At 42.4% G+C, this 25,809-nt stretch overlaps 2 protein-coding genes across 6 annotated transcripts in view; one reads left to right on the forward strand and one right to left on the reverse strand.

Moving 5' to 3' along the window:
• DNMBP (dynamin binding protein) overlaps nucleotides 1-13,716 on the forward strand; it is a 54,837-nt gene extending 41,121 nt beyond the window's left edge. For all 4 annotated transcript variants that reach the window (XM_088131722.1, XM_007424754.4, XM_088131721.1 and 1 more), the window contains 13 exons: nucleotides 4,347-4,540; nucleotides 5,168-5,267; nucleotides 7,115-7,262; nucleotides 7,537-7,554; nucleotides 8,207-8,406; nucleotides 9,036-9,166; nucleotides 9,285-9,389; nucleotides 9,628-9,756; nucleotides 10,520-10,852; nucleotides 11,219-11,401; nucleotides 11,916-12,114; nucleotides 12,223-12,659; nucleotides 13,166-13,716. In XM_088131722.1, coding sequence (XP_087987848.1) covers nucleotides 4,347-4,540; nucleotides 5,168-5,267; nucleotides 7,115-7,262; nucleotides 7,537-7,554; nucleotides 8,207-8,406; nucleotides 9,036-9,166; nucleotides 9,285-9,389; nucleotides 9,628-9,756; nucleotides 10,520-10,852; nucleotides 11,219-11,401; nucleotides 11,916-12,114; nucleotides 12,223-12,659; nucleotides 13,166-13,351 — 2,363 coding nt within the window. In that variant the 3' untranslated portion in view covers nucleotides 13,352-13,716. The remainder of the gene's footprint in view (nucleotides 1-4,346; nucleotides 4,541-5,167; nucleotides 5,268-7,114; nucleotides 7,263-7,536; nucleotides 7,555-8,206; nucleotides 8,407-9,035; nucleotides 9,167-9,284; nucleotides 9,390-9,627; nucleotides 9,757-10,519; nucleotides 10,853-11,218; nucleotides 11,402-11,915; nucleotides 12,115-12,222; nucleotides 12,660-13,165) is intronic.
• Nucleotides 13,717-14,687: 971 nt separating this feature from the next.
• The window catches only part of ABCC2 (ATP binding cassette subfamily C member 2), a 36,756-nt gene continuing 25,634 nt past the window's right edge, over nucleotides 14,688-25,809 (reverse strand). For both annotated transcript variants that reach the window (XM_007424753.4, XM_088131720.1), the window contains 11 exons: nucleotides 24,445-24,664; nucleotides 23,917-24,071; nucleotides 22,265-22,420; nucleotides 20,995-21,194; nucleotides 20,247-20,373; nucleotides 19,081-19,182; nucleotides 18,820-18,963; nucleotides 18,314-18,472; nucleotides 17,363-17,529; nucleotides 16,926-17,120; nucleotides 14,688-15,359 (listed from right to left, as the gene is read on the reverse strand). In XM_007424753.4, coding sequence (XP_007424815.1) covers nucleotides 15,230-15,359; nucleotides 16,926-17,120; nucleotides 17,363-17,529; nucleotides 18,314-18,472; nucleotides 18,820-18,963; nucleotides 19,081-19,182; nucleotides 20,247-20,373; nucleotides 20,995-21,194; nucleotides 22,265-22,420; nucleotides 23,917-24,071; nucleotides 24,445-24,664 — 1,755 coding nt within the window. In that variant the 3' untranslated portion in view covers nucleotides 14,688-15,229. The remainder of the gene's footprint in view (nucleotides 15,360-16,925; nucleotides 17,121-17,362; nucleotides 17,530-18,313; nucleotides 18,473-18,819; nucleotides 18,964-19,080; nucleotides 19,183-20,246; nucleotides 20,374-20,994; nucleotides 21,195-22,264; nucleotides 22,421-23,916; nucleotides 24,072-24,444; nucleotides 24,665-25,809) is intronic.

Below are 25,809 nucleotides of genomic sequence, written 5' to 3' on the forward strand. Positions count from 1 at the left end.
CTGCATTTTAAGAGCATGCCATTAGTAAAGAACCCAGGCATTTAGAGAAAAAAGTAATGTGAATAGGACCAATGTTGAGCAAGAGTTCAGAGGTAGGCGGCATCTTCTACATGCTGATGGACTGGCAGCTTTGTGATGACTGGGTAGTGGAACGGCCAGAGGATGACAATGCTTGGTTCATCCTCCCAGGTTATATTCCAGCAAGAGGAGGGCATTAAGGGAGAGGATTTGGGAGGTGCAGGTAGAAGGACAGGTATGAGGGAAGCTCAGAGTCCAAACCTGGGAATACCTCTGCCTGCCCAGGGAGACAGCTTAAGAAGAATTTTAGCTAGTATTGACAGAATAGAGATAACGGTGGAAGTGAGCTGCTTAAACCCCCTTTTTAAAAAGTTGTTTAATCAAAGCCTATTTGTTCCTTTGTTAATCAAGTGACTTTGTATCCTTTATTTTCCCCATACTCCACCAAGTTTTCTTACCTTAGAATTAAGGAGTTCCTAAACCTTCAAAGGGTTTAGAGTAGTGGTGGTGGCAGCAGCAGAGGAAAAAGATAATGAAAGAAAAGGCCCCCCACAACAAGGGGGCTATGAGAAAAGCACTTGGCCTCCTAGTTAGAGTTGATGTGCGATAAGAATTCAGGGTCATCATAGTGTTACATGTTGGCCTGATGAAAAACCTCCCGAGCAAGACACAAGATACTTTAGCCAGGTATAAAACTATGGACCAAGGCTGTGGCCATTTGCAGATCCCTGGTCTGGTAGAAGGACCAAACTGGGGCAAGAAAGTTGTTGACGAAAAGATGAATGGCCACTGAGCAAAGGATAGGCCTGTGTGAAGTCACCCAGACTGTGATGTTCTCACTGCCCTACAAATGTTGCCTTCCCAGTGGCTTGCTTTCAGCCATTAGGATTGTCTGCCTCCTTGCATACAGCAAATTCTTGACACACATCTATACGTGTATGTCTCTGCCAGCAGTATTGGTCACTGGCAGTGGGCGTGAGATACAAACGACATGCCAGTCAACTTCCAGTAATGGAAGACAAGAGGGCGGCAGCTGCCAGCCTCATTGAAATTCAGCCCACTTGATCAGAATAGTGAGATCTGGTACCAAAGAAAACAAACCTGCTGTTGTGCCAGCTAATGCAGTGATCTCTACCCACTGGGTCTGCTCTTTTTGATGGCCTTTGAAAATAATAGCATTTATTGTCAAATGCTGTTGGCAGGTTTTCCAAAAGAAAGGAGGCTGTTTTTTAAGTGTCATTTGGAGAACTCTAGTTGAGGAGGGATGGCAGAGTTTGCTTTGATTTAGGTACTGATACGTTTTTCTAACTAATGTAAAAAATGAGGGAAATGCATGCTGTTAGGATTCCTGAAAGTGTTTCATTGCTATCATGCTACAGAGCAACTTCTTTTAATTTTATACAAGTGCATGTATGGGGTGGAGTTATGGGAAAGAGCCTCAGGAGGATCACTCAGGAATGCTGCGGGGAGGAGCGGGGAGGAGCACGTGCCTTTTTTTCCCCCTTTTTCTTTTTAAAAGAGTCTGGGATTTGCCAGGCCTGGCGGGGAGGGGGTATTGTTCTGGGACCCAGGAATCTCCATGTGAACCTGAGCCAGGGGGCTGGCTCGAATTAGACAACAGCAGGTGCAGTAGAAAACCAGGAATGGTTTCAGGCTGAACTACCGGGAGCCACCCTGGATCGGAGGACATCTGATGTGGGGAACCTCTTCTCCATGTCGTCAGAGTCCAGGGCAAGCCATTGCTTCTCATGGCTGCAAAAGTGGCTTCGCCTTTTGACGCAGATTTGGCATTGACTGACTTGACGGCAAAAGATGATTCTGGGTTAGGAAAAATTGTTCTGTTATTGGTTTGGCCAGCCGCACCCCAGATGTATTAAGTTGTGCAAGAAGGATATGGCCCTTAGCTTTTTCCTGCTTGAGTTTGGATCCGCCCAGCATTGCCCGCCAGGTAGCAAAACTTGTTATCCGAGACTCTCCGGGGCCTTGTTTCAGAGGAAAGAATCGGATTTGAAGAACTGGGACAATCGTCTCCAGAGCCTGATATTCCCAGCTCCGGGCTTTGTTGTAGCTCGGATCTGGATAGCCTCTCCCTCCCCGGGCCATTGAGATGCTAATATCCTAAGAGCGAAGAGTTACGGCTGCGGGTCAGCTTTGTCTGTCTACCCCCGATTCCTTATCAGAGAGACGCTCCAGTGGGAACAGCCAGTGGGGACAGGGATGGCTTCTGCGCTCGGCTTGGTGAGAAGCGTGGGGAGGTGATGGCAGGTAGGATCGGCTGAGGCGTATCGCTGGGCTAAGGCTCGGCACTCGGTGGCTGAAATTGCCCAAGCCGGCCGCAGAGCCCGCTGCGCGCTCCTTTTAGGCGAGGCCACGCCTCCCTTTCTCCCCTCTTCCGAGCTGTCCCGGGAAAAAGGGCTGCAGCCTGAGCGCCGCGTCGTGTAAGTGCGCAAAGGAGCTGCTCGAGTTCGCGACGCCATCCATCGGAGGAAAAGCCGATGATGGGAGGTCAGGACCCCTGGAGCCGCTCGAGGAGAGGAGGAACTCGTGTTTTCTTGTTGGCAGCCGCGCCGCTGAGCGCCGTTCCCTCGCCCATCCCCTAATACAAGCCCCGCGCGTTCAAAGCGCCCCGCGCTCCTCTCGAAATGGGCTGCATCCTGCGACAGTCCATTTGTTCAGGCGCATCTGCATACGCTCTGTTTTACTTCTTTCTTTCTTCAACAGACAAGCTTCTTGCTGTACTCAGGAAGCATTAACATTAATTGCTCCACTCAAGCCTTTCAACAGCAACTAATCGTTCTCAGGGTGGTAACAGCACAGTTTTGCATTCTTTCAATGCCCGCTGCACACAGATTGCTTAAAAATTAAACGAGGGTCTGCCAGGCAGTTTCGGAGCTGAGGTGGTATTCTGTTTAGCGTGTTGCTACGAAAAGGGTATTCATGTCTACACTTTCCCATTCTCTCAAGTCTCCTAGACAACCGTGTTTCATTAGGTCTAGACAAGCAGAAGTCCACACAATAGCGATCCATCTGTTCCATTCCCGGATAGTAATAGATAATGATGGTGTTGCTTCCACTTGATCAAAACTTATGATATCGTTACAGTGCCTGATTCCAGTTTTTGGCATGAAAAATTTAGGAACAGTGAAGAAGGGAGAACTGAACACCATTAATACTTCTTGACTCTTTCACATTTTTATGATTCTTTTGTTGTTACTATAGCCCAATTCCATCTAATAGGAACCCAGAATTGAAAACTCCTGCTGAGTTAAGAATAATGGATCTATTTAATCATATTTTTTCTTCAGTTTCCTTTTTGTTTAACAATTATTGTATACATTACTGTACTTACAATACTCACTGGTTACTTAGAATCAGCATGGCATAGAATGAACAATATGTGGGTAGGTGGAGATGTTGTTTTTTAAATTTTCAAATAGTTTATAATGTTCTGCTTGCATTTCAATAGCTTCAGCTTTTAGCTTTTAAACTAAAAATTTAATTAAAATTAAAGTAAATTATATCCAGATATATTAAAACAAATTTGGAGTGACATGCTGTATTCAGTCTGGTGCTACCTATGGTCAGACTCCATCCATCCAGCAGATTTTAAAGTGATTAGAGCAGTGTCACCTTGACAACTTTAAGATGGGTGGACTTCAACTCCCAAAATTCCCCACTCTTTTAACCTTCCAAAAAGCGCTTAAGACCTGGCATTTCCCCCAAGCACTGGGATAGGGTGAGATTGATGAGATGAACTTGTTGTGGGCTGCATGTGAAAGTTTAGCTATGGTGCCAGGTCTTTTGGTTTTAATATTTTTATTCTAAACAGATATTGTTTTGTTTTTTGTCTGTGAGCTGCCCACAGTTTGGTAGAAGACGGGGAGCTATGTAAATGTTTTAAACAAACAAACAAATAAATACTCTTGATTTAAAATATATTTGTTACCTACAGATCGTGGGTGGAAAATCTTGTGCCACTTTCCAGGGGTAAATCTTGTCAAACTATCTCTGATACTTGGCCCTTTGCCAATTTCGAGGATTAGAGAACAATTTCTTTTCTCTCTTCTAATTAATTGCTTCTGCTAGCACAATCATCACTTACCGAAATCCTCAGACTAATCACAAGAGGGAGAAAGCAGGAAATATGTGGGTGGTGCAGCCTGTGCGAAGAGGCTGTGCAGGACTAAAAGACCCTTTTATTTGCTGAACACCAGCTGATGGCCTTGTGTAAGTTGGATCTGACTGAGAGCCTTCCCGTTACCTATCGCTGCTTTATATTGAGCTGCTGGTTCTGAGCCTCTGCTCTGGTTGCTTTGCCTCTCTTTCAGAAATGACCCTGCAGACTTCCCAGCCAACGTCGCTGGAGTCAACACCTCCTGCAACCACCACGCCAAACCCAGAACAAAGAATGCTGGAAAAGAGAGCAAAAGTCATTGAAGAACTATTGCAGACTGAGCAGGATTATATCCGGGATCTTGAAATGTGTGTCCAGAAAGTCCTGGTGCCATTACAGGAGGCACAGGTAAGAGTGTTGTGTAGCTTTTCACCAGGAACAGAACATAACTGAATCATATTGAATCATTGCGTATAGTGGTTAGAGCAGTGGACAGCACTTTTTTTGGGGAATACATAAGGTTAAACCCAAGTTTGCTCACTCGCTCTCTCTCTCTCTCTCTCTCTCTCTCTCTCTCAAATATGTGACTCTGGGCAACGTACAGTAAAAAAACATAAAAAGAGACAAATATTGAAAACTTTAATCAAAGCTTATTGGGTAATCCTGAACCAGATCACTTGTGGGTTTTGGGAAGAGACAAAGAGTATAAGTATGCTAACTTCAGCTGAATTAATTGTATTTGTATAATATTGTGTAGAAACTGAGATCCTGATAGTGGTACTTCTGTGAAAGGTGGAATCTGCAGAGGAAATATTTTGGTACAGAGTTGGAAGGGCCATTTTCAGCTCTTCTAAGTATCCATACCAGCAATGATGATACCAGTCTGTGTATTTATAGGGGTGTTATTCTTGGTGCTCAAGCTATATATTATTGTACTGTGGCACTGATTTATGTTCACAGGGGAAAGGTCACCAAGATGAACTTTCATATGAAAACAGCGTGCCCCAGGACAAATTGCCCTTTGCTTCCTCCTAGGTGCCACATGTTGATTGTGAGCTGCTGTTTGGGAATATCTCTGGGGTAATTGCTTTCTCAAAGCAGTTGCTGAACTCCCTGGAAGCTGCACATGCTGTTGGTATGTGTTTTACCTATTGGGATTTATGGGATATCTGAACACTAGGCTGGAAGGAAGGAGAATGATAAGAGGAGGCAAAGTCAAGCCTTCCTACCAGGTGTGTGGGACATCAACTTCGAACACTCCCCGGGTACCATAGCCACTGAATCATGTTTCTAACACTGTCCAGGCTCAAGTTGCACCTCTTTGTTTCATCCTTCTAGACAGGGACATGCTGTCTATGGGGCCAATTCCTTTTCTGGGGCACCTGGAGTATCTCTCCCCATAATACAAGCAAAATAAGTAGACCTAACACCTGTTTCACTTAACACTGCTCCCAAGCCCTTCCAGAAGGATAGAATATTTTACCTTCAGTCCTTTGGAGTGGATATTATCTGAAGCCCTCAGGAAAAAATATAAAAATTCAAGCCCCAGTTGCCTGCCCTTATTCTGGAAAGTAGTAGCCAGAATACTTTGCAATGCTTTGTAAATTTCTACTATATGATCGGGCTGGGAAAGAGCCATCCCCTGCAGCCTAGTCCTGTTTGGAATTTAGGGGGTGCCTAAGCCAGCCTTCCCCAACCTGGAATCCTTTAGATGTGTGTCTTCAATTACCAGAAAATCCAGCTGTCAAAGGCTACTGCTGAGAGCTCAGGGAGTTCAAGTTTATACCTCTGGATGGCACCCATGTTGGGGAAGGCTGATCCAGCCTGCTGACACCAGTGAGGTTTAGCATCCTTAAATTGGCATAATGTTGCTAATTCTAATCCATTTGTCAAGCAGGGCTTTTTTTTTTCTTCAAAAATTGCATTTGTTGTAAACAGTATTCTGAACTGAAGGGATTCTTAATTTCTTCCAAGAGGGCTTTTCTTATGTCAGTGTTTGACTTCCCCCTCCATTAATTTGATTGGAAGCTGGATTACAGAGCAAATAAGAGGCCCAGAACTTGTCTCTTTTTATAAGAAACTGTGAACTGGGTAACTTTCAATGACTTGAGAAAATAAATCAAGCTAGAATAATTCTTGACTTATGGCAGTCGTCCAGGCTTCAGCTGAGTTGCATTTTGTAACATCCAAGATGAGGAGGGGAAAGCAGCATATTTTGAGATAGGAAAAGTCCCATCTGAAGTCCCATCCTGATTCTGGTGGCCCACTGTTAAAGAACATGTTGCCTGGTATGATGTTCTTAGATAATATTAATAGTGCTTTTCATTGATTTTTGGGGTTGTTTCCTCCCATGTCTATTACATCAAGAAACAAAAGATTGGCTTTCTGCAGTTTTCTTCCAAAGACATCAGCATTTATATTTACTAATAATCCACAGTCCCTAAAATTCTGAAAACAAATATGATTTCATACAGTACAACGGGGGCACTAAAAATAGAAAAAAAGCTCATTAGGAATACATTTTCCTTATTATGTTTGAAGAAGAGTACTAAAATAATCAATATCTCTTAACATTTTTGTAGAAATTGCTTACAAATCTGTATAGCCTAGAATGCAAATTTTGCAACTGAGATTGAGTATATGGTGAAGAATTCCACACAACAATCTTTTTGAAACAGGAGCAATCTCAAGACAAACCAACTTGCATTTTAGATATGGCCTGGTTCATAATGTTTTATAATTTCCTGGATTACTGGATTTATATTTAGCTGATATTTATATTAGCTTGTACATCTGTTTATATATTGCATTATACTGCTTTACTGTTTTAAAAAGATGTTTATTGTTTTATCACTGAATTTAATGCTTGCTGCTTAGATAAGGCTTTAAATCAGTGTTTTATAAATATAAATAACTTGGTTCTTTAAGCAATGTGGTACAGCCTGTATCCTACCACATTAACAATTTACTTCTGTTCCTAAGGTCCAGTCTTTCTGGAGCTGCGGGCAGAGCTGGAGGCTGTGTATAAGGTATACTGTCAGAACCACGATGAAGCTATTGCACTTCTGGAGGCCTATGAAAAGGATGAAAGGGTGCAGAGACTTCTGGTGGAATCTCTGGAGATCCTCAGGTAAAAGAGCCATGTGGGCTTCCGTCAGCTAGACAGACTCTGCTGATTTGTGCTTGTGTGGTATTTGACACACTGCCTCATGTGTACACCTCCTCCTGGCATGACTGTGACTCTATGGATTGAAGTAGAAGGGGGTGGAGTGCATACAGTGGCTGCTTGGAATGTTCATCCATTGATTTGACTGTAATTTAGTAGCTGCAGGACAATAAGAGAATAACTGCACTCTCATCCTCTATTCTTCCTTGTTTTTTTCTTCCTGCTGTGGGCCTGCCAGGAGTCTATACACTGAATGGTAAGCAGCTTTATATACTATTGACTTGTTTGTTTATGTGTCTGAAGCAGCAGCAAAGGATTTGGAAATGTAATGGGGGCTGAAGCCATTTGCAGGAGTGGGAGAGAACTGCAGAAATCATTTGCACACTTGGGTTTCAAAGAAGCAGGCAGCTGCAGTCATGTTAGCCTGCTTAGACTAAGGACTGTGAGATAGGGTTGGGGGTGGCAAGATGAATAGTGTAGCTGTTGAGCAGGTGCAGCTAATCAACAGGTGCGTATTGTTGCTTTAGCCGGAGGAGGATGCATGTAAAGTTTTTCAGATTTGGTTGTGGATGGGATTGCTGGTGCTGTGTTGTTTCACTGTGAAGCGCTGTTTTTTAGCAAGAAAATAGCTTGATAGATCTGGAATGACTTGGATGTAACAGTTTAGAACAGTGTTTCTCAACCTTGGCCACTCGAAGATGTGTAGACTTCAACTCTCAGAATTCCCCAGCCAGCCATGCCACGAAGTCCACACACATCTTCGAGTGGCCAAGGTTGAGAAACACTGGTTTACAATATAGACAGAAGTTGATTTTGAAGATGGGTGATTCCTAGAGTGCAGTACTTTTAGCAGTGGAGTCTGGATGTCCCCCGATTCTGTGTGATCCTTTGTACTCTGACACTGTCAGGGGTTGCACCAACTATATCGACCTGGGCTCCTTCCTGATCAAGCCTGTTCAGCGTGTGATGCGCTATCCGTTGCTGCTGATGGAACTCCTGAGTGCTACTCCTGAGTCTCACCCTGATCGTGCTCCTTTGGCAGATGCTGTCTTAGCTGTCAAGGAGATAAATGGTAACCTCAATGAGTACAAGCGTCGGAAGGATCTAGGTAAGTTGCATGACAGCCAGCATAGGAGGAATGGGAATGGTAATACAAACAATGTGGAAAAGTAGGAAGGGATCAGCATTGCTGTGTGATGCTGCATTTGAAGATTGTCTACACAAGGTGTGGGTGCTATGAAAGTAATGAAAGATTTGCTTTCCCCATGTAGTTCTCAGCCAGCCTGGGATTGTATTCTTTGAGCTCCATTTTTAGCAGACATGAAGCAGGCACCAAGTTGGGAAGGCTGGGTCAAACTGAGAATAGTGTGAATTGAAGTCCGCACATCTAAAGAGGGCCTGGGTTGGGAAAGGCTATTCCTGTGGGTGTTGGGAGTAAGAACAGAAAATCCACTAAACTTTAATATAACTATGTTTAATTAGAAGAGTTACTAATGCAACTGTGTCCTGTAAAAGAGAGATAGGTGCTCTTATCTATCAGGAAGAAGCTATACTCACTAGCTTTGATGATGTTGTTCTGGTTTAGAAGTAATACTCGGAAGGAATTAGAATGAGTTAACCAGGAATTAGTGCCTGGGGTCTGTAGAAAAAGACCCAGGAGAGCACAGTCCTAAGGCCAATTAGCAACTCCCCAGCATATTATGGGGCTAATTCTGTCTCCTACCTCATTCTTTTCAGTGCTGAAGTACAGGAAGACTGATGATGACAGCCTAATTGAGAAGATCTCCAAACTTAACTTCCATTCCATCATCAAGAAATCCAATCGGGTCAGCAGTCACCTCAAACATCTCACAGGTTTTGCTCCCCAGGTGAATAAGAGTTGGCTCCGCTGACATGCTTTTTAAGGTTATTACAAGGATTTGGCACTGTAGGAACCTTTGCAGTGTTCATAGCCTCTCTCCCTCTCCTCCCGTCTCTCTCTAACAGCTCAAAGATGAGGCTTTTGAGGAGACTGAAAAGAATTTCAGGATGCAGGAGCGTCTGATTAAATCTTTCATCCGGGATCTTTCCCTTTATCTTCAGCATGTCCGGGTAAATAAGTCTATGTGCATTCGTGCCTGTGTAGAGGGGGAAGAGTACCTTGAGAAGGATTGTGATATCAGTCATCTAATAAGGCTGAGACTGGCAAAGTAGTGGATTGGAAGACCCTGCCTTGGCTAGGCTTGTATAATACTACCAGGCCCACAGTTCAAGGCTGTGTCTGCCTCTGGAGCTGGTTGCTATAGAGCATGCCTCAAGCCCGCTTATATGTATATTTCTTGGCCTTCAGGAGTCAGCTTGTGTTAAAGTGACAGCAGCATTGAGTATGTGGGACCTGTGCATGGAGAAGGGTAGTACTGAGTTGGAGCAGTTCCAGAAGGTTCATCATTTCATCAGTGATCAGCTGTTCTCTGATTTTGTGAGTGAGATCTTTATTCCTTTCTTCTGTATGAATGCGTAGGTAAAATGTCTACTATCAGGAGATATTTGGAAGAGAGCTTTGTTTGGAAGAGTTTAAACATCCTTTTTTCATTAAGCAGTTGACCTAACTGGCCTTTGGCTGTAATAAAGTGTCATCTAAGCACCCTTCCTCAGCCTACTGCTGCCCTCCAAAGGCTTTAGATGAGAGTTTCCCTTTTCCCAGTTCACTAGTCATTTTGGCTGGGACTGATGGGAGTTATAATCCAAAACATCTGGAGGGCACTAAGTTACTACTACTACCACCATTACAAGCAGATTACAGAATTCCTAGAAATATTAAAATGTTCCTGAAAAAAAACATACAAACCCTAAAACACTATTGACAGCAGCTGGCTTGTAGTTTATGGGGACAAATTATACAGTGGAAAGTGGAGAGGAGAAAATATTTCATGGTAACGAAATTGCTGGTAAATGTAGGAGATCTTGCATTCAGGGATCAAGGATAGAAGAGAGATGGGAAGAAATATTTTCCATTAAAACCTATATGGGAAACGCAGAGGCCTTTGGTCATAATGACAGTATAAATGAAAAGGCTTGCTTTTGTTAATGGAAGGATTTTTCTGCAGGAGGATGGAAAAACCCTTGTTTATTGTCCTACTCTTTTTTAGCGTAAGTTATGCTGAATAAAGCAAAGTAATTTGGCAGAGTGGGAGAAGCTACAGTATGGTACACAGGTGTGATTGTTGCTCTCTGCCTTGCAGAAGAAGCGCACTGAGCGTCTAGTGATTACCCCTCTGAATCAGCTGCTGAACATGTTTGCCGGGCCTCACAAACTGGTGCAGAAACGCTTTGATAAGCTCCTGGATTTCCACACTTGCACGGAGCGTGCAGAGAGGTTGAAGGACAAACGGACCTTGGAAGAATTACAGTCAGCACGCAACAATTATGAGGCCTTGAACACCCAGCTGCTAGATGAGCTGCCCAAATTTCAATGCTGTGCCAAGGAACTTTTCACAAGCTGCCTGCGCAGCTATGCTGAGGCCCACTGTGACTTTGTACACCGAGCGCTGCAGGAACTGCAGCCTTTGCTCTCAGTAAGTTCACAGAAGCCACAAGTAGCCTGGCATGGCTGGTCCTTTCTGTGAGGATGGAAGGAAAGCTCATGATGCTTCCTGGTTTCCTTCCCCAGCTCTTTCAGTTTTATGGCATGTTTTCTGAGCATACAAGACTCTAAAATGAAATGCTCCTTGGGGGAGATCCATGATGTAATTATTAATACTGATTACCTCTCCACTAACATGGAAGAGAAGAAAAGTAGTCCTGACTGATTTGGAAGCGTAGAGTCATCTTCATGATTACCCTGAATATAGTGGGTTGTTCTTGAGCAGAATTTACCTAAGATTGTCCTTTTCTGGCTTCTTACTCCTTCTTGTGGCTAATATCACTTTTCTCTGTCTCAGCTGCTGCAAGTGGTTGGCAAGGAAGGGAATCTTGTTGCCATCTTCCAGGAAGAGCACAGCAGAGTCCTCCAGCAACTGCAGGTCTTCACCTTCTTTCCAGAGAGCATTGCTACTGCTAAAAAGCCCTTTGAAAGAAAAAGCCTGGAGCGCCAGTCAGCACGAAAGCAACCCCTTCTGGGCATGGTGAGCTCTGGGGGAGTAACAAGAGGGGAAGGCTGTCCTCTCGAGGTGGAATTATATCATTAACTTCCGTATGGTCAGAGTGGAGAGTTGGAGGCTTTATGCATTCATGGATTCTTCCTGATCTTGAGAGTAATAAGCAAAGAATCTGTGGGATTCATTGCCATCAGATATGATAATAGCCACCAATGTAGGTTTTAAAAGAGGGTTAGATAAATTCATGGAGGTTCAGGCTGTCAGTGGTTACTAGTCACTGGCTGTACAATAACTTTTGAATCACAAGTAGTATACTTTAAAAACCCACTGTTGGGAGCAACAGCAGAAAGTTCTATCATCCCAGCCCCTTAGCCACATTTGTGAGCTTCCAAAATGCAATGCTCCAGCTGGATACTGGACTACATGAAGCTCTTTGTCTGATCTAACATGGCTCTCAGGTTTTAAAGAAGTCTGAGCGAAGAACTATAGATACCTGGGGGCATTCCCTTCCCCTTCATTGGAGCCGTTGTTTCCCTTATAGCCCAGCTACATGCTACAATCAGATGAATTGCGTGCAGCCCTTCTGGCCCGTTATCCTCCTGAAAAGCTATTTCAGGCTGAGCGTAACTTCAATGCAGCTCAAGAACTGGATGTGTCACTACTGGAGGGAGATCTTGTTGGTGTTCTCAAGAAAAAGGATCCTATGGGCAGTCAGAATCGCTGGCTTATTGACAATGGAGGTGAGTAGAAATCTTTCTGAGCCTCAGCCATCTCTTACCTAGGACCTGCTCCCAACTTCATTATGCTTAGCATTAGTGTTTGTTTTCTTCCTTGCCCCATCTCTACAGTGACCAAGGGCTTTGTATACAGCTCCTTTCTGAAACCTTACAATCCACGATGCAGCCACTCAGATGTCTCTCTGGGCAGTCATTCATCTGGTGAATCTGAACACAGTGGTTCTTCCTCATCCCATGGAATCAGTACACCAAACAGCATCCAGGGCACCACATCTGTTAACAGCCCACAGAAACCTCCACAGGACTCTGGCTTCCAAGGCAATTTCATTAGTTCTGTTCAGACTCTCTCAGAGGTGGATGCTGTTTGCCAGCTCCAGATGGGCCCCACTGTGGAATCTGCACAGCCATCCCACAATCCTCCATCATCCCGGCGATACAGTAATCCAGATGCACGAAATGGGCATCAAGTCCGGTACAAGGCAAGGCCAACCCCGTCAGTGGACAATGGTAACTCTAGGCTGAAGAGCAATGAGTGCATGGGAAATCAGGTGAGTGGGACAGAAGCATGTGTAGACACATGCTTGTTGCTCTTAATGGCCTGATTCATATATTTAAAACGTTATTATGTTTAATCATGGCTTACTGAAAGCCAGAACTGATTTGATTCACACATTGTACAAAGCCAAAATGAGACAAACCACATTCTGCTTTAGAGTTTGAATAAGACCAGCATGTCAGTTCTGAATTGGCTAGCTAGTTTCTGTAGCTAAAATCTTCTCAGAAATTCGGTGTTTTAGATGACTAGGAAGAATTTAACATGGCCTAATACTTTGCTTAAAGAAATGCAAATGTATGTACATCTACTCTGGAAACAGGTTTTCCACTTCTTTAAAAAAAAAAAGGGGGGGAAAGAGAAATAAACCCCAAAGCATTTTGTAGCAAAATGAAAACAACTTGGGAGGTGTATGGTGGCTCTGGTTGGTATAGAGTGGAGATTGCCATTGGTTTTGTCCTGTGTTTTTTCTCACCTCCATCCTATATTTTCTCCTTCCAGGTCTATTATGCTCTTTATACCTTTAAGGGCCGCAATTCAAATGAACTGAGTGTAACAGCCAATCAGAGACTAAAGATTCTGCAATTTGAAGACATTACTGGCAATCAGGAATGGTGGCTGGCAGAGGCACATGGGAAACAGGGCTATGTACCATCCAGTTACATTCGCAAGACTGAGTACACGTGAGATGCTGGAGTTGGAGATGTCACAAACTGGTGCTTTTATCACGACCGTGCAAGGGCATACTATTGCATCCACTCCATTCCTCTGAAGGTTTAGATTTCAATATATTTCTGTGGGGAGTTGGACCCGGTTTCCAGGAAAGTTGAAATGCAGTGCTCCCATGCTCTCATTGTGCAGCCAGAGAGACAGCCCTGTCTTTCTCTTAGCAGTGCTGTGTGGAGCTCATTTCTATTTGAGGTAGACATTTAGTCCACTTTGACTAACTGGATAGCTGGAAACCATGCAACTGAGAGAGGAATCTGACAAGTGGTACATGAACATGCAAAGGGACCCTGTTAAGATAATGGGAGTCTTATTAGTCCAGTATTTCAGGAGGCTCACCAATAGGTCCTTAAGGCCCAGTCTTATTGTTGTCCCCCAACAGCTGGTGTTCAAAGGTGTAGTATAGCTGAGCCTCCTAATAGTTATGGCAAACAGCTGTTGGCATTTCTGCCCTTTGTGACACCATGTATTTTCAGTCCTGTAAGGAGTGAACCTAAGAGAAAGGCTTCGAATTTGCTTTTCTCCACAGAAGGCTGCTGGATATTAACCACCAAGAAGCAAGTATTCCATGAGTTATTTCCCTGTCTCAGTATTAGTTGACATTGTTAGCTGTTGGGCAGAATAGTTTTTGCTCAACGCTAGACAGGTTTGGTGCTCATGTTGTATGCTGCAGTGTCTGAGCAAGGGCAAGGCTGCAATTATTTTGTCCCCTGACTCGGGTCAGAGCTGGAGGGGGAGCATGTCTGCTCTGGGGGAAACAGCAGAATGTAAAAACTGCATTTTGCTTCCTGAGTAACATGCTTGAGTTGCTGTTGTGTAAATAAAACATATTTCTCAAATTACTTGTATTTATTTTGGACAGAAACAATTCTCCTTTTCCTAGTATAAAAATTTATTTTCCATGCTCAGGAAATCTAACTAGAGGCTATTGGGAATGATTATAAAAAGTTACTTTTATAGGTCCAGTGATAACTGGTAACAGTATATATCAAAAACTAAACAAGAGAAACTTATCTTACAACGACTCTAAACATTTTGATAAGTCTAAAATAATTTTGGAACCTTTATGACTTTCATTTTTTAATAAAGACCAAAAAATTGAAAATAATCTGTTAGTAGCCTTGCTTCACTGATATCTCCCACTGTTGGCTTGCATCTCCTAGATCTTCAGCCAGCATGGAGGACAATAACTCAGCAAATTTTGAAGGCACCAGATTGGAGAAGGGTGCTTCTAAGAATAATACAAAACCCATCCTTCAAAAACACCATACATACAAGAAGGGTATGAAACCTGGACTGCTTAGAATGGTTTCCCACATTTATTACTTGTTTTAACATGTGACCTGTGGTAACATTTTAGCATGTTAAATGTTAAACTCAAGTTCTTTCCAAGTAAACAAACACATGCTGATCCCCTAGTAGTGTAAGATTATCATTAGAAGGCTGTTCATATTATAGACTAAGTACCAAAAACAAAAAAAAACAGTCACGATTCCTTCAACCTCTTCAGAATATAGGGAATTATATGAAAATTATCCAAGAGGGTTTAGCGCCTTTTGAGCTGGATCTTGAAACCAAGGAACAGGCTTGAGGGGTATCAGTAAAACTGCACCAACTTAACAGAACCAGGTTTGTGTTATAGCTGGTATTTTGGTTTATGACCAAAAAGGAACAAAGCTGCCATCAAGTGTCAGGAAATGCTTGGTAAAGCTATTGTGTTCCAAGTGTAAATGGCACTAGCAGAGCTAGTAACATTTTTTCATACAGTGCAAGTGGCAGATCAAGGAAAATTGCAATGCCATGGAAGCTGTGATCTTTCTGCCATGAGCTTCCACTCCTCTAAAGCGCAGTGTTCTGAGTTCTCGTTATGCCAGCTTCCCTGGCCATCCCTGCAAAGATGCCTTCCTGTTGAAGTAGCTGTTCAGGGCTGTCAAATTCCACAATCTTTCCTGCCTGAAGTACCATCACCCTAGAACAGAAAGAATAATATAAATTTGAGAATTCTGAAATACTTACATGCATCACTTACCATAATTCTATAACTTTTAGAAGGGTAACCAGAGGAGAGGAGTTAATTGGATATTGTCAATCCAGTTTCAGCAGGAAAGTATAGATTTATGAACAAAAATGTTCATAAACATAAAAAAGGAAACCAAGTGATGTGTGCAACAAGGCATTGTAGTGTATTCTAGCCATCTAATTGCTCCTGCTCATGGTCCCAGCAAGGGTCTGGAGTTTTATGGTGAAGACAGCAACACTGGAATAGTTTCATGAATTCTCCAAAGCATTGTGTTGGGCTTTCTTTCACTAGATGCCAGTCCCCAAATGATTTTTTAAGATAATAGCAGGAAGGAAAGAAAGAGAGGACACAATTATATAGAAAGTGGGAAATAGTTTATTTCCTTTCCCTAACCCTACATAGCCTAACAGCCAGCAACATTTTAAAATGTAGAACCCTTTTGGATCAGAGCAAATGTTCACCATTCTGTACCTGAGATTGCCCAGCAGATGCCTATGGAGACCCAACCTACTGCCCTCTTGCTGATGTTCTCCAACAAGTGGCACTGAGAAGCATACTACCTGGGATATTGTGTACTTATCATGACTGATTACCAGTGATAGCATTATGCTCTAAGAGTTTGTCTAATCCCCCTTTAGAGTTATTTGATGGCCATTGTTAGATCTGTTGGTAGAAAGCTGCATAGTTCAACTAGTTTGTTTTAATCTATACTGAATCTTCCATCATCCAATTTCTTTGGATGTTCTTGGGTCTTATTGAGAACCAACAGTATCGCTATGATGTAAAATTTTATGTAGTCTCATGGCCTACACATTTCTTAATGTCTTTCCAGGTATCTTAAACTGGCCATTTCCTTCCTTCCTGCTTTTCTTGTTTTTTTAGTTTTTGTTTGCAATGGGAACGTACATTTCTATAGCTGATTTATACTTAATCGTGTCAGTGAATATGAGTACTGACTTGCACTCAAGATTTTATACATTGATTTATGTTAAAAGGTCAAGAATATACCAAAGCATTACTATCTATCCATCCATCCATCCATCTATCTGGGGACTGGCATATAGGAATCATAATGTATATTCTGCCTGCCATAGTATTTCTCTGCTGGCTTATCTCAGAAAGCCATCCAGCCTTAAAAAAATCACACAAATGGATCTCAAATCTTGTTTTTGTTTTGGGTCCTATTTCAACCTATGTACATTTGAACTGGATTACAATTCCTTGGATTTCATGTTGTTTTTAGATCTCTATACTATATTTTTATTCCTTTTAGGAGCATCCATGTGGAAAGATGTATTTGAACTGATTTTACTACAGAATGTTTTGGTATGCTCCACAAAGTCCTGTTGGGGCAGAACTTTCTTCCCTGTATTTCCTCTATCATGGATTGCTCTGCTGCCTCCCACTGCTATTCTGCATGACGTTTTGGACGTTTGGTTGTGCATGATAGAAATACCCCACTCCTGACTGTTCCTGTTCACTCACTGACACACACAGACACGCACATACTTTTACCTCTGGCTGTCCATGATGGTATGTAACCGATGGGCAATGGTGAGTACGGTGCAGTTGGCAAACTCACTTCGGATTGTTTCTTGGATCAGGTGATCAGTTTCCATATCCACAGCAGCTGTTGCTTCATCCAGAACCAAGATTTTGGATTTACGAAGCAGGGCCCGTGCCAGGCATACAAGCTGCCTTTGCCCCACACTGAGGGGGGAGGGGGAGGAAGGGGGAGACACACAAAATTAATTATTGATGCTACTACCAAAACGAATGCAATTAATTGCAGGGGACTGAAGTGAACATCAGCCCAGGTAATACTCTCCATCAGTCAAGCCAGGCTATGGCTGAACTAGAGAAATATTTCCAGATAGGAGATACTTGAATAGCACAAGCATGTGTGCTTGAGATGACACCAGCCCTTGGCAGTTTCCATTAATTTCTTATACCTCCAGTTCTCTCCTGCTTCATTCACTGGAGAAGACAACCCTTCAGGCAGAGCATGTACATAAGACTTCAAGTGTGCCAATTCTAGAGCATGCCAGATGTCTTCATCTGAATACTGATCAAATGGATCCAGATTCATACGCAAGCTCCCCGAAAAGAGAACAGGATCCTGAAGATGTGGATGCAACAAGATGACACTTCAGTCAGTTGGCTAGAGAACTGGCTGAGTTAGGTTAAAGTGAGAGAGTAGAGGTAGAGAAGTATTGGCATTCACTCAACCAGCTGAACTTGCTTTCAACTACTGTAATAGTATGTGGGAATGACCTTGGAAGGCAGGAGGATGAGCCACAGACTACACATGGTCAAATAAGAGGCAGCTGAGCCCACAGAAGGAATGGGAGGGATGGCAAATGTCTCAGAAGGGACACATAGAGCTAGTACTTCTGGGTGTGCTTGTCTGAACTACCTTGCAAGGCTGAGGGCTACACACAAATAATACACTTTATGTAGTAACTGAATTAGCCTATTTTGTGATTCTTTTCATAATACATTGTACCATAGGTTAACCAAATGGCCTGGCCTAATCTATCACATAGACACACATGCTAGGTCTTAAATTTCCCTGATAAGCCATGTTTGTTTATTTATATATCATATTTATCACGTGTAAACCCAGCTTATAAGTACAAGAGGTAGCTATAGTATTAGCTTGAAGAAGGAAATTGATAAGTTTCTTCAGCCCTTCGGTATAGTGTAAGTTGTCTAGATCCCATGTCAGCACCTACTTCAAAGGAAGTAGGAACAGCAAGTTGGTAAGAAAGGAATCCCTCCCTTGTCCCCTCTGCCCCCATTATTGCATTCTGCAGATGGAGTTTGGAACAGTATTCATGCAACCAAACAGTCAAATCCTGTACCTCAGCATTTTCAATCTGATGTACTAGGGTTTCTTTTACCTGTGGGATGATAGTGAGTTTCTGACGTAGGTCGTGAAGGCCAAGTGTTGCTATATCTAGCCCATCAATTAAGATCTTTCCTCCAGCTGCTTCCAGGATGCGAAAGAGGCAATTTGTGAGAGACGATTTTCCAGCTCCTGTTCGGCCCACCACACCAATCTGAGGAAGCAGTATTCCAAGAATTAGGTGTCTGACAAAATGTTCATTTCCTTCTTCTCGTGGCCTGCTTCTATGAGCCAATTCAGTTTACAACCTCCATTCCTGCTCTTGTCAAGCAACTCCAGGTGGGTTGATCAGTAATTGTTACTTTGCTTTCAGCAAAAGAGGTCATTCTTAGGGTCTGAGCAATTTAGTAGTTTCAGGTATATAGAATATTGGCCCAGTGAAAGAAGGCCAAGCCTTTTCCCATTTATCCCCACTTGACTCCACTCTTTTTTTCTCTTCTGGAACATACCCATTCTCAACAAAACCTTGAGAGCTCCATTGACTTTTCCAAGACATCTCACCTTCTCAGTGCCCTTGATATCACAGCTGATCCCATCTAGAACTAGCTCTAGCTCAGGCCGATACCGAACCTTGTAGTCCATAAAAGTAATCTCTCCATTGTTGGGCCATTGAGAGGGTGGTCTCTGTGTTGTCACCCATGGTGCCTGCACAAGAGAAGATGGCCATTAGAAGAATGAGCTTAGAACAATTTAATAATCTCTTCATCTTACACATGTACACAAGTGTATTTTTATTATTTGCCACAACTCCACTTTCTGTACCTCATTTGCCACCTCTGTGTATTCATGCACTCTCTCTACAGCCACAATGTTTGTCTCCAGCTCCGAAGTCATCCGCACCAACCAGTTCAGAGTTTGAGTTATCTGAATGAATTAATGGAAATATCACTATAATCATCCTGCTTCTTCAGTCCCCTCTTCTTGATCAAATACTTACATTGTATATATTCCATTTGGATGCAATGTACAGCCCCAACAAAATGGCAATTTCCATATTCACTTACTTTACTATAAGCATCATAGTTCCTTCTTCTAAGGCTTCACACAGGATAACTTCAACTTACTGGGCAATACAAGTATGGGGAACCTTTGACTCTCCAAATGTTCCTGAACTAGAATTCTCAGCATTTTTCACTATTCAGTGATTGGGTTAGATTGAACTGCTGGGAGTTCAAATTCGGAACATCTGGAGGGCCTCAGTTGCATACAGTCAAGGTTGGTTACCAAGCTTCCAAAGAAAAGGTCTTATTCATCTCACTCCACTTTCTTTTCAACACAGTGGATATTCCAAACGAGTTTGCTGGTACATCTAGTTACTAATGTTCCACTATAAACTACAATGGAACTAAAATAGCCTGCCCATACTCAAGGTATTTTAGTGCTTTTTTATAGTGTGCACCCTGTTATGTACTGTCCACACAAAGTGCATGACACAATCATACAAGCAGTACTGTTACATCCCTTTCCAATGCCTCTCATTGCATTCCATTGTCTCAACTTTTCATGCTTTGGGTGCATGAAAAACCAAAAAAATGCAGTCTTTTAAAAAATATTTATAGCACAGAGCAAAAAGACAGCACCCAATCTGAAATTCCACATTAACATGATTATCAACTAGTTTATAAACCCACTGATTTCATCTGAGAATGTATAATTTCTAATCTATGAATTTCATAATCAGAATTAATCATATGGTCAATTTAACAACTCATTTAAAATTTATCGGTTTGATATTTCTCTTATTGTTAGTACTACTGTGCTATCATAATACACTTGCAATAGAAATGGTGCCTGAAACCCAGGGCTAAAGGATTCCAGCCAGATAGATTTACAATCAGAACTGATACATCGGACACGTCAGTGCATATACACAGCAAGCCCCAATTCAGCCACCTTTTTGTCTGAGAGTATGACCCTCAGTCACTCACATTCAGAGCTGAGGAGATTGAGAGTCCCACAATGCCATTGTTTAAAGAATCTTTAGCAAAGACTGCCAGAAGTGCTGCGAAGAAAACTGTCAAATTCCCCACCAATTCTAGTCGCACAGCCAGCCACCTATAGAAAGGGAGAGATAATGGGAGCCTATGACATCTCATAAGCAATTTGTACTGCTTTGTAAAGGAGAGGTTATTTCAGAACAACTGATTTCCATTTAATCTCCTATTACTGGCTTGCAACAGAGATGGGCCCCTATATACCTTCTCTTGACCTCCTAAACACCTGGTTCATAGGATATCACTCAGTCACTCAAGAGGGAAGGCAAGTTACTTTTAAATACCAGATAAGTTAAATAGCCAACAGAAACTGTATATTGTTTCAATCTTTACAATAACACTAAGGCCAGCCTTCCCAATTTCATGTCCTCCCAGATGCTAGCTGGGTGTTTGAGAAGCTGGTCCAATTCATCAGGAAGACACCAGGTTGAGAAAGGCTAACCTAAGGAAGGCTAACCTAAGGAAGACTATCTCCTGATGTTACTGGAGGATGAATGACCCATATTAGAGCAAAGGCCAGAAATTGGCTAGATGCACTGATCAGACCATGCTCCCACCTGCACTAGAATATTGCAAATCTGGGGAGAATTTGCAATTGGGGGGAGGGGCTGGGGAGAGGGTGGAGAGGGGGTGGGGAGCAGCCTATGTCACTGATTTAATCTCCTCTACAGGAAAGACTTACCTGTTGGAAACAATCCAAGAGTATACAGACTTCTGATTGACATCCACAATCTTCTCATTGTGTTGCAGGAAGCGCTCCTGGTGCCCAAAGGCCCGGATGACAGAGAGACCTGATACTGTCTCACTAAAATGGGAATAGATAGGAGACCGGCTGACAGAGTCCAAGCGTCGTAGCTGGCGGGATGTAGCCACATAGAATTGCTAGGAAGAGAAAGATAACTCAGTAAGATCCATGAAACTATATTAAGCCATATTATATAGGAGTTTGCTTTTCTCAGTTTAAGCTAACATTCTTACAAGAATAAAGCAAAGTTGTGGCACTCTGTAGCTTCAAATGCACATTATTCTAGCACATAGTTCTTGTATTTGAGCAGTTTTTTTTCCAATTAATGTTCCTAAAGCAAAAGTCTACTTCCCCAAAGCACAGATGTGTGTGTCTGCATACAATTCACTGCAGAGTCTGGCCATGCTCCATCAACTTCTTTGCTATCTTATCACTCCAGAATTATAGCTGGAGTGTTATAGCTAGAGGGGAATATTGCTTCAGAAACTAATAAAGAGAACACTAGGACATGTCTGCATTATGAGAAGAAAAGAGAACTATCCAATTTTAGGTATGTGTGTGATTTATCTTTTGTTTTATACACCCAAGGCTCAAACAATTAATTATTCAATCTATGGCATTTCCATGATCATCGAGACTCATCAGAAAATCCATAACAGGATTAGGGTTTTTTTTACAGAAAGATTTGTGGGGGGTCAAAATTTTCTGACTGAAATCCAAAAGAGTCAAATGTGCTTAAGAATACTGATATTGAGTATGCTTACATCGGCTTTATTCTGAAGCCTGCTAAATATCATTTTCTAAAGAGACATTGATATACAACTAGTAATGTTATGCTGTCAGTTTTATATCATTACAAAAATAATAAAAAATATTGGTACTATAGAAAAGAAAGACAGTTCTTAAGAAATGAGCAGCATTAATAAAAATGTTGAGTATGATTCACTCTTCACTTTTAACCCTCTTGTCATTTTTGGAGATATCAAGGGACACAGTTTTTTTCCAGTCAGTGATATTCCATGTGAAATTTTTTGAGCCTGATACATAGGGCTTTCGCTGTCTTCTGTTTCACATTCTACAAGCCATCACAGAATCAGGTAGGTAGTCTAAACAGGCAGCAGCAGTCTTGGAAATGAATCTCTGGGTACAGTAAGAACTCTATGCTTTGTTGTAAGAACATCCACGCCCAGCACTATTGACAACTCACTAGAATGAAGTAGTAGAGGATCCCCAGAGGCAGGGTGACAATTGTAAAATAAGGCGTAGCTAAGCAAATTATCACTAGAGTACTGAGAATCATAAAGAAGCAGCTCATCCAGGAGCGGAATGACATTGGAATGGATTCATCCACAGTGAAAATATCCTGTAGAAAGGAGGATGAGAATAAAAATGAAATGAATAAATTAAGAATAGTCAGTAGGAAGCAATGTTTGATGCAAAGCTACAGTACTTTTATACTGAATTCAAGTAGCACCCTGTCTTTAGTCCTTTTAAAATATTAATTACCTTATCTTAACTTTTCACACTGTATGCCCTCTTTCCCATGATGTTTGGTGTTTTAAAATAACTCTGTTGCAGTGGAGAGGATTTTATTTATTTATTTATTAAATTTGTATGCTGCCCATCTTCCCCAACGAGTAGATTAGAATATCTCATAACTTTTATTGGATTATAAAAAAACAGTTTTCTGCATTCAGTTAATGGATCTCAGAATACAAAATATTAAAGGCACTATTAGGCATCAGGGCTGGTTGATGAGCTTACAATTGCATATCTGGTTAAGACTAACTTAACCAGATATGCAATGTGCAAACTCAGGAATCTAGCTTCTGATATTAGAAAGATATTAGAAGATATCAGAAAATGCATCCGTGACTAGTTTTCTATTTATTAATGGCTTTATTTTTTGGTTTCTCCAATGGACAAAAGTCCTATGTACACATGTTAGCAAAGGTTGGTTAACTAAGTTATGGATGATTCATTACTACTATACTCTCTTGAAGATGGAGCAACTGGGTATGTATGAAAACAGCCTAGCATGAAGTGCAAATTGGCCTAGAATGGAGGATATAAGAAACAAGCATTGAAATGACAGAGCAATGAATGTGTGAAAGTATCAATATAATCAAGAATTCCCAAATTCTTGACTGGTGACAGGAAATAGATGAAAGTAAGGCAAAGTGCATAGCCTAAGAGAAAATATCTAGGGAAGACTCTTCTGAAACCCAGGAGGGAAGGTGGAAACCAGATCTTTGCAGGAAGGGAGGCTCAGAGCCTTGGGGCTATGATCAAAAATGCCTGTTTCCTAGATCCTGTCAACTGGCATTTTCAAAGCGACAGGACTTGAAGGGAGCTTACCCTGTTTGATTTGATCAGACAAACAGATGACTATGGGAGAAGGCAGTCCTGAAGATAACCAGGTCAGAGCCACGTAGGGCCTTAAAGGAAGAAACTAGCACCTTGAATCACACCCAGAAGCCAACCACAACCAATGCAGCTCCTAAAGCAATGGAGTCACACAAGTATAATAGGAAACACCCATAACCACCTGGGCCTCTCCATTTTGTACTAGCTATAGCTTCCAAATACTTTTCAAGGACTGCCTCACGTAGACTGCATTACAGTAATCCAAACAGGAGATGACTAGAGCATGAGAGACTTTGAGCAGGGCTTCCTGATCCAGAAATGGCTGTAATTGACACACTAGAAATAGCTGTACTATAACCCTCCTGACACAACTGCCACCTGCTCCTCAGACAGGAGCTGCATCCAGGAGGATCCCCAAATTCAAGGTATTGGTCCATTCCTCATGATCAATCCTTAAGCTGTATCAATTATAAGCTGTATATGAGTTTTGACCTTGGCAAATCTGTTCACTATGCGGCCAGTTGGCGTTGAGTCAAAGAAACTCATAGGCACCCGCAGGATGTTACTGAGGAGTTGTTCATGCAGGACCCGGGAAGCTCGGATACTACCGAAGGAAGCCAGAACAGTTGAAGCCAGCAGGAAGAGACCTGGAACAAATACAGGCAGTATTGAGATCCTGGTGCAGTTGGGGATGTTGATGAGGGTAGATAAAATACATTTGGTTTCTGCTACCTTTGTGTTGTGTCCTGTTGACATCATACATATGCAACTCAGTCCTCTCCTATGTTCTCCCAATTCATTCTGTTCTGACACACAGAATTCAAACCTCCAAAAATAATCTACCAACATTTTTGTATAGCATAAATTATCATGCTGATGATGGGAGTTGGATGGCTAACAAGCTTTCTATGCTGGTTATAATCCTCTGACCCTCCAGAGACAGAGTAAGCTCTCTTCCAGTCTGAGGAGGGGGGAAGGGAAGCAGATAATAGCAAGTTGTTCTATTCTGGGGAGACTTACTGTAGCTTGCACCCAGTGTTCCATAGATTCCAACACGCAAGTCACGTTGGGCAGCTGGATAGGTCTTATTCTGATACAGTAAAGCATCATTTGTCCAGTCACTAAGCCAAAGGTTGGAACCAAGTAAGGATGCAGCTTGTCCAATATAGCTGATGAGGATGCTTATTGAGAGGCCCCAGCCAACAGCATGAAGGTATCGTAGATACATGACTAGCTTCACCTGCATGGCACAACATTGTTATCAATCATACACCGCACAATGGTTTCACACTTTACGATATCAAATCCTGCAGGCTCCTTACATTCCAGTAAATCGAGGGCTCGCAAATATATTGACATGGATATAAGCAGGAACAGAATATCATAACTAAAGACTGAACTGCTCTCAGGAAGGCTGTAGTGGATATCTCAAAGTTCTTACACTAAGCATCAGATAATGGCAAAAGAAGAGTACAGACACAAACAGACGAGATATGAGACCTCTAAACTAGAGTGTCATCATACTTTCTTAGGGATGTGAAGGGAGGAGGAGCAACGTTGAAAGTGTGATCTGCATCTGGGAAAAGCAGTACTGAAAACATGGAATGGCTGCTGCTAGGCAAAAGCCCTCCCAAAGCTAGGCTTAGTTCATCCCTCAGACCCCCAAGGGGACATGATTGTTTTACAATCCTGGCTCTACCAGGAAACCTGAGGGGGAAGCACTCCGTTGGGGGAACCTGTTAAGAGAGAGGCAGACTGACTAGCACAGATTCACAGCACACGCATTCCAGCCAGTTGGTTGGCGACTCCCAGCTATTTGACTGGGGTAATGGTGTCCACAGCTGGCTACTTTAGCCACACCTTGGCTTTTTCAGGGCCATGCTGAAGTCCATAGCCTGCTAGGTTAGTATACCTCATCCCAGCCAGACCCTCAGCCTAGAAAAGAGAAAGCTAACCCAGAACATATGTGTGAGTGAGCAGGAGAAGAAGAGATGGCACGCAGATGAGGAAATAGAAAGTGATATCTAGATAAGTGCAACAGCTAGAGGCAAGACACAAGGCTGACGTTCAACTGCCAGGACCGCAAGCCAAAGTAAGCAGCCCATCTTGGCTTGATTCCTGTGTGGAGCTTGGCTTGGGAGCTCAACTTGGGTGCTCAACAGCAACATTACTTAGAGCAGAGTTTGGAACCTGGCCTGGAACTTGACAGCAAGTTTGCTATACAAATGTAATCACATAAGGAGCATCCATGTTGAGGTAGCACATAATCCCCAGCAAGTGCAAGAACTTTTGAAGAGAGACAAGGACTGTATTTCACTTTAAGAACTTTAACAACTGTAAGGACTAAGCTCTAAAGATGTCTATGTGGTTAAGCCAACCCATGTG

This window comes from Python bivittatus, unplaced genomic scaffold (assembly GCF_059951505.1).
Source record: "Python bivittatus isolate LINGU-HERP-01145 unplaced genomic scaffold, Pbiv_v1 ctg000980_np1212, whole genome shotgun sequence".
Lineage (NCBI taxonomy): Eukaryota > Metazoa > Chordata > Lepidosauria > Squamata > Pythonidae > Python > Python bivittatus.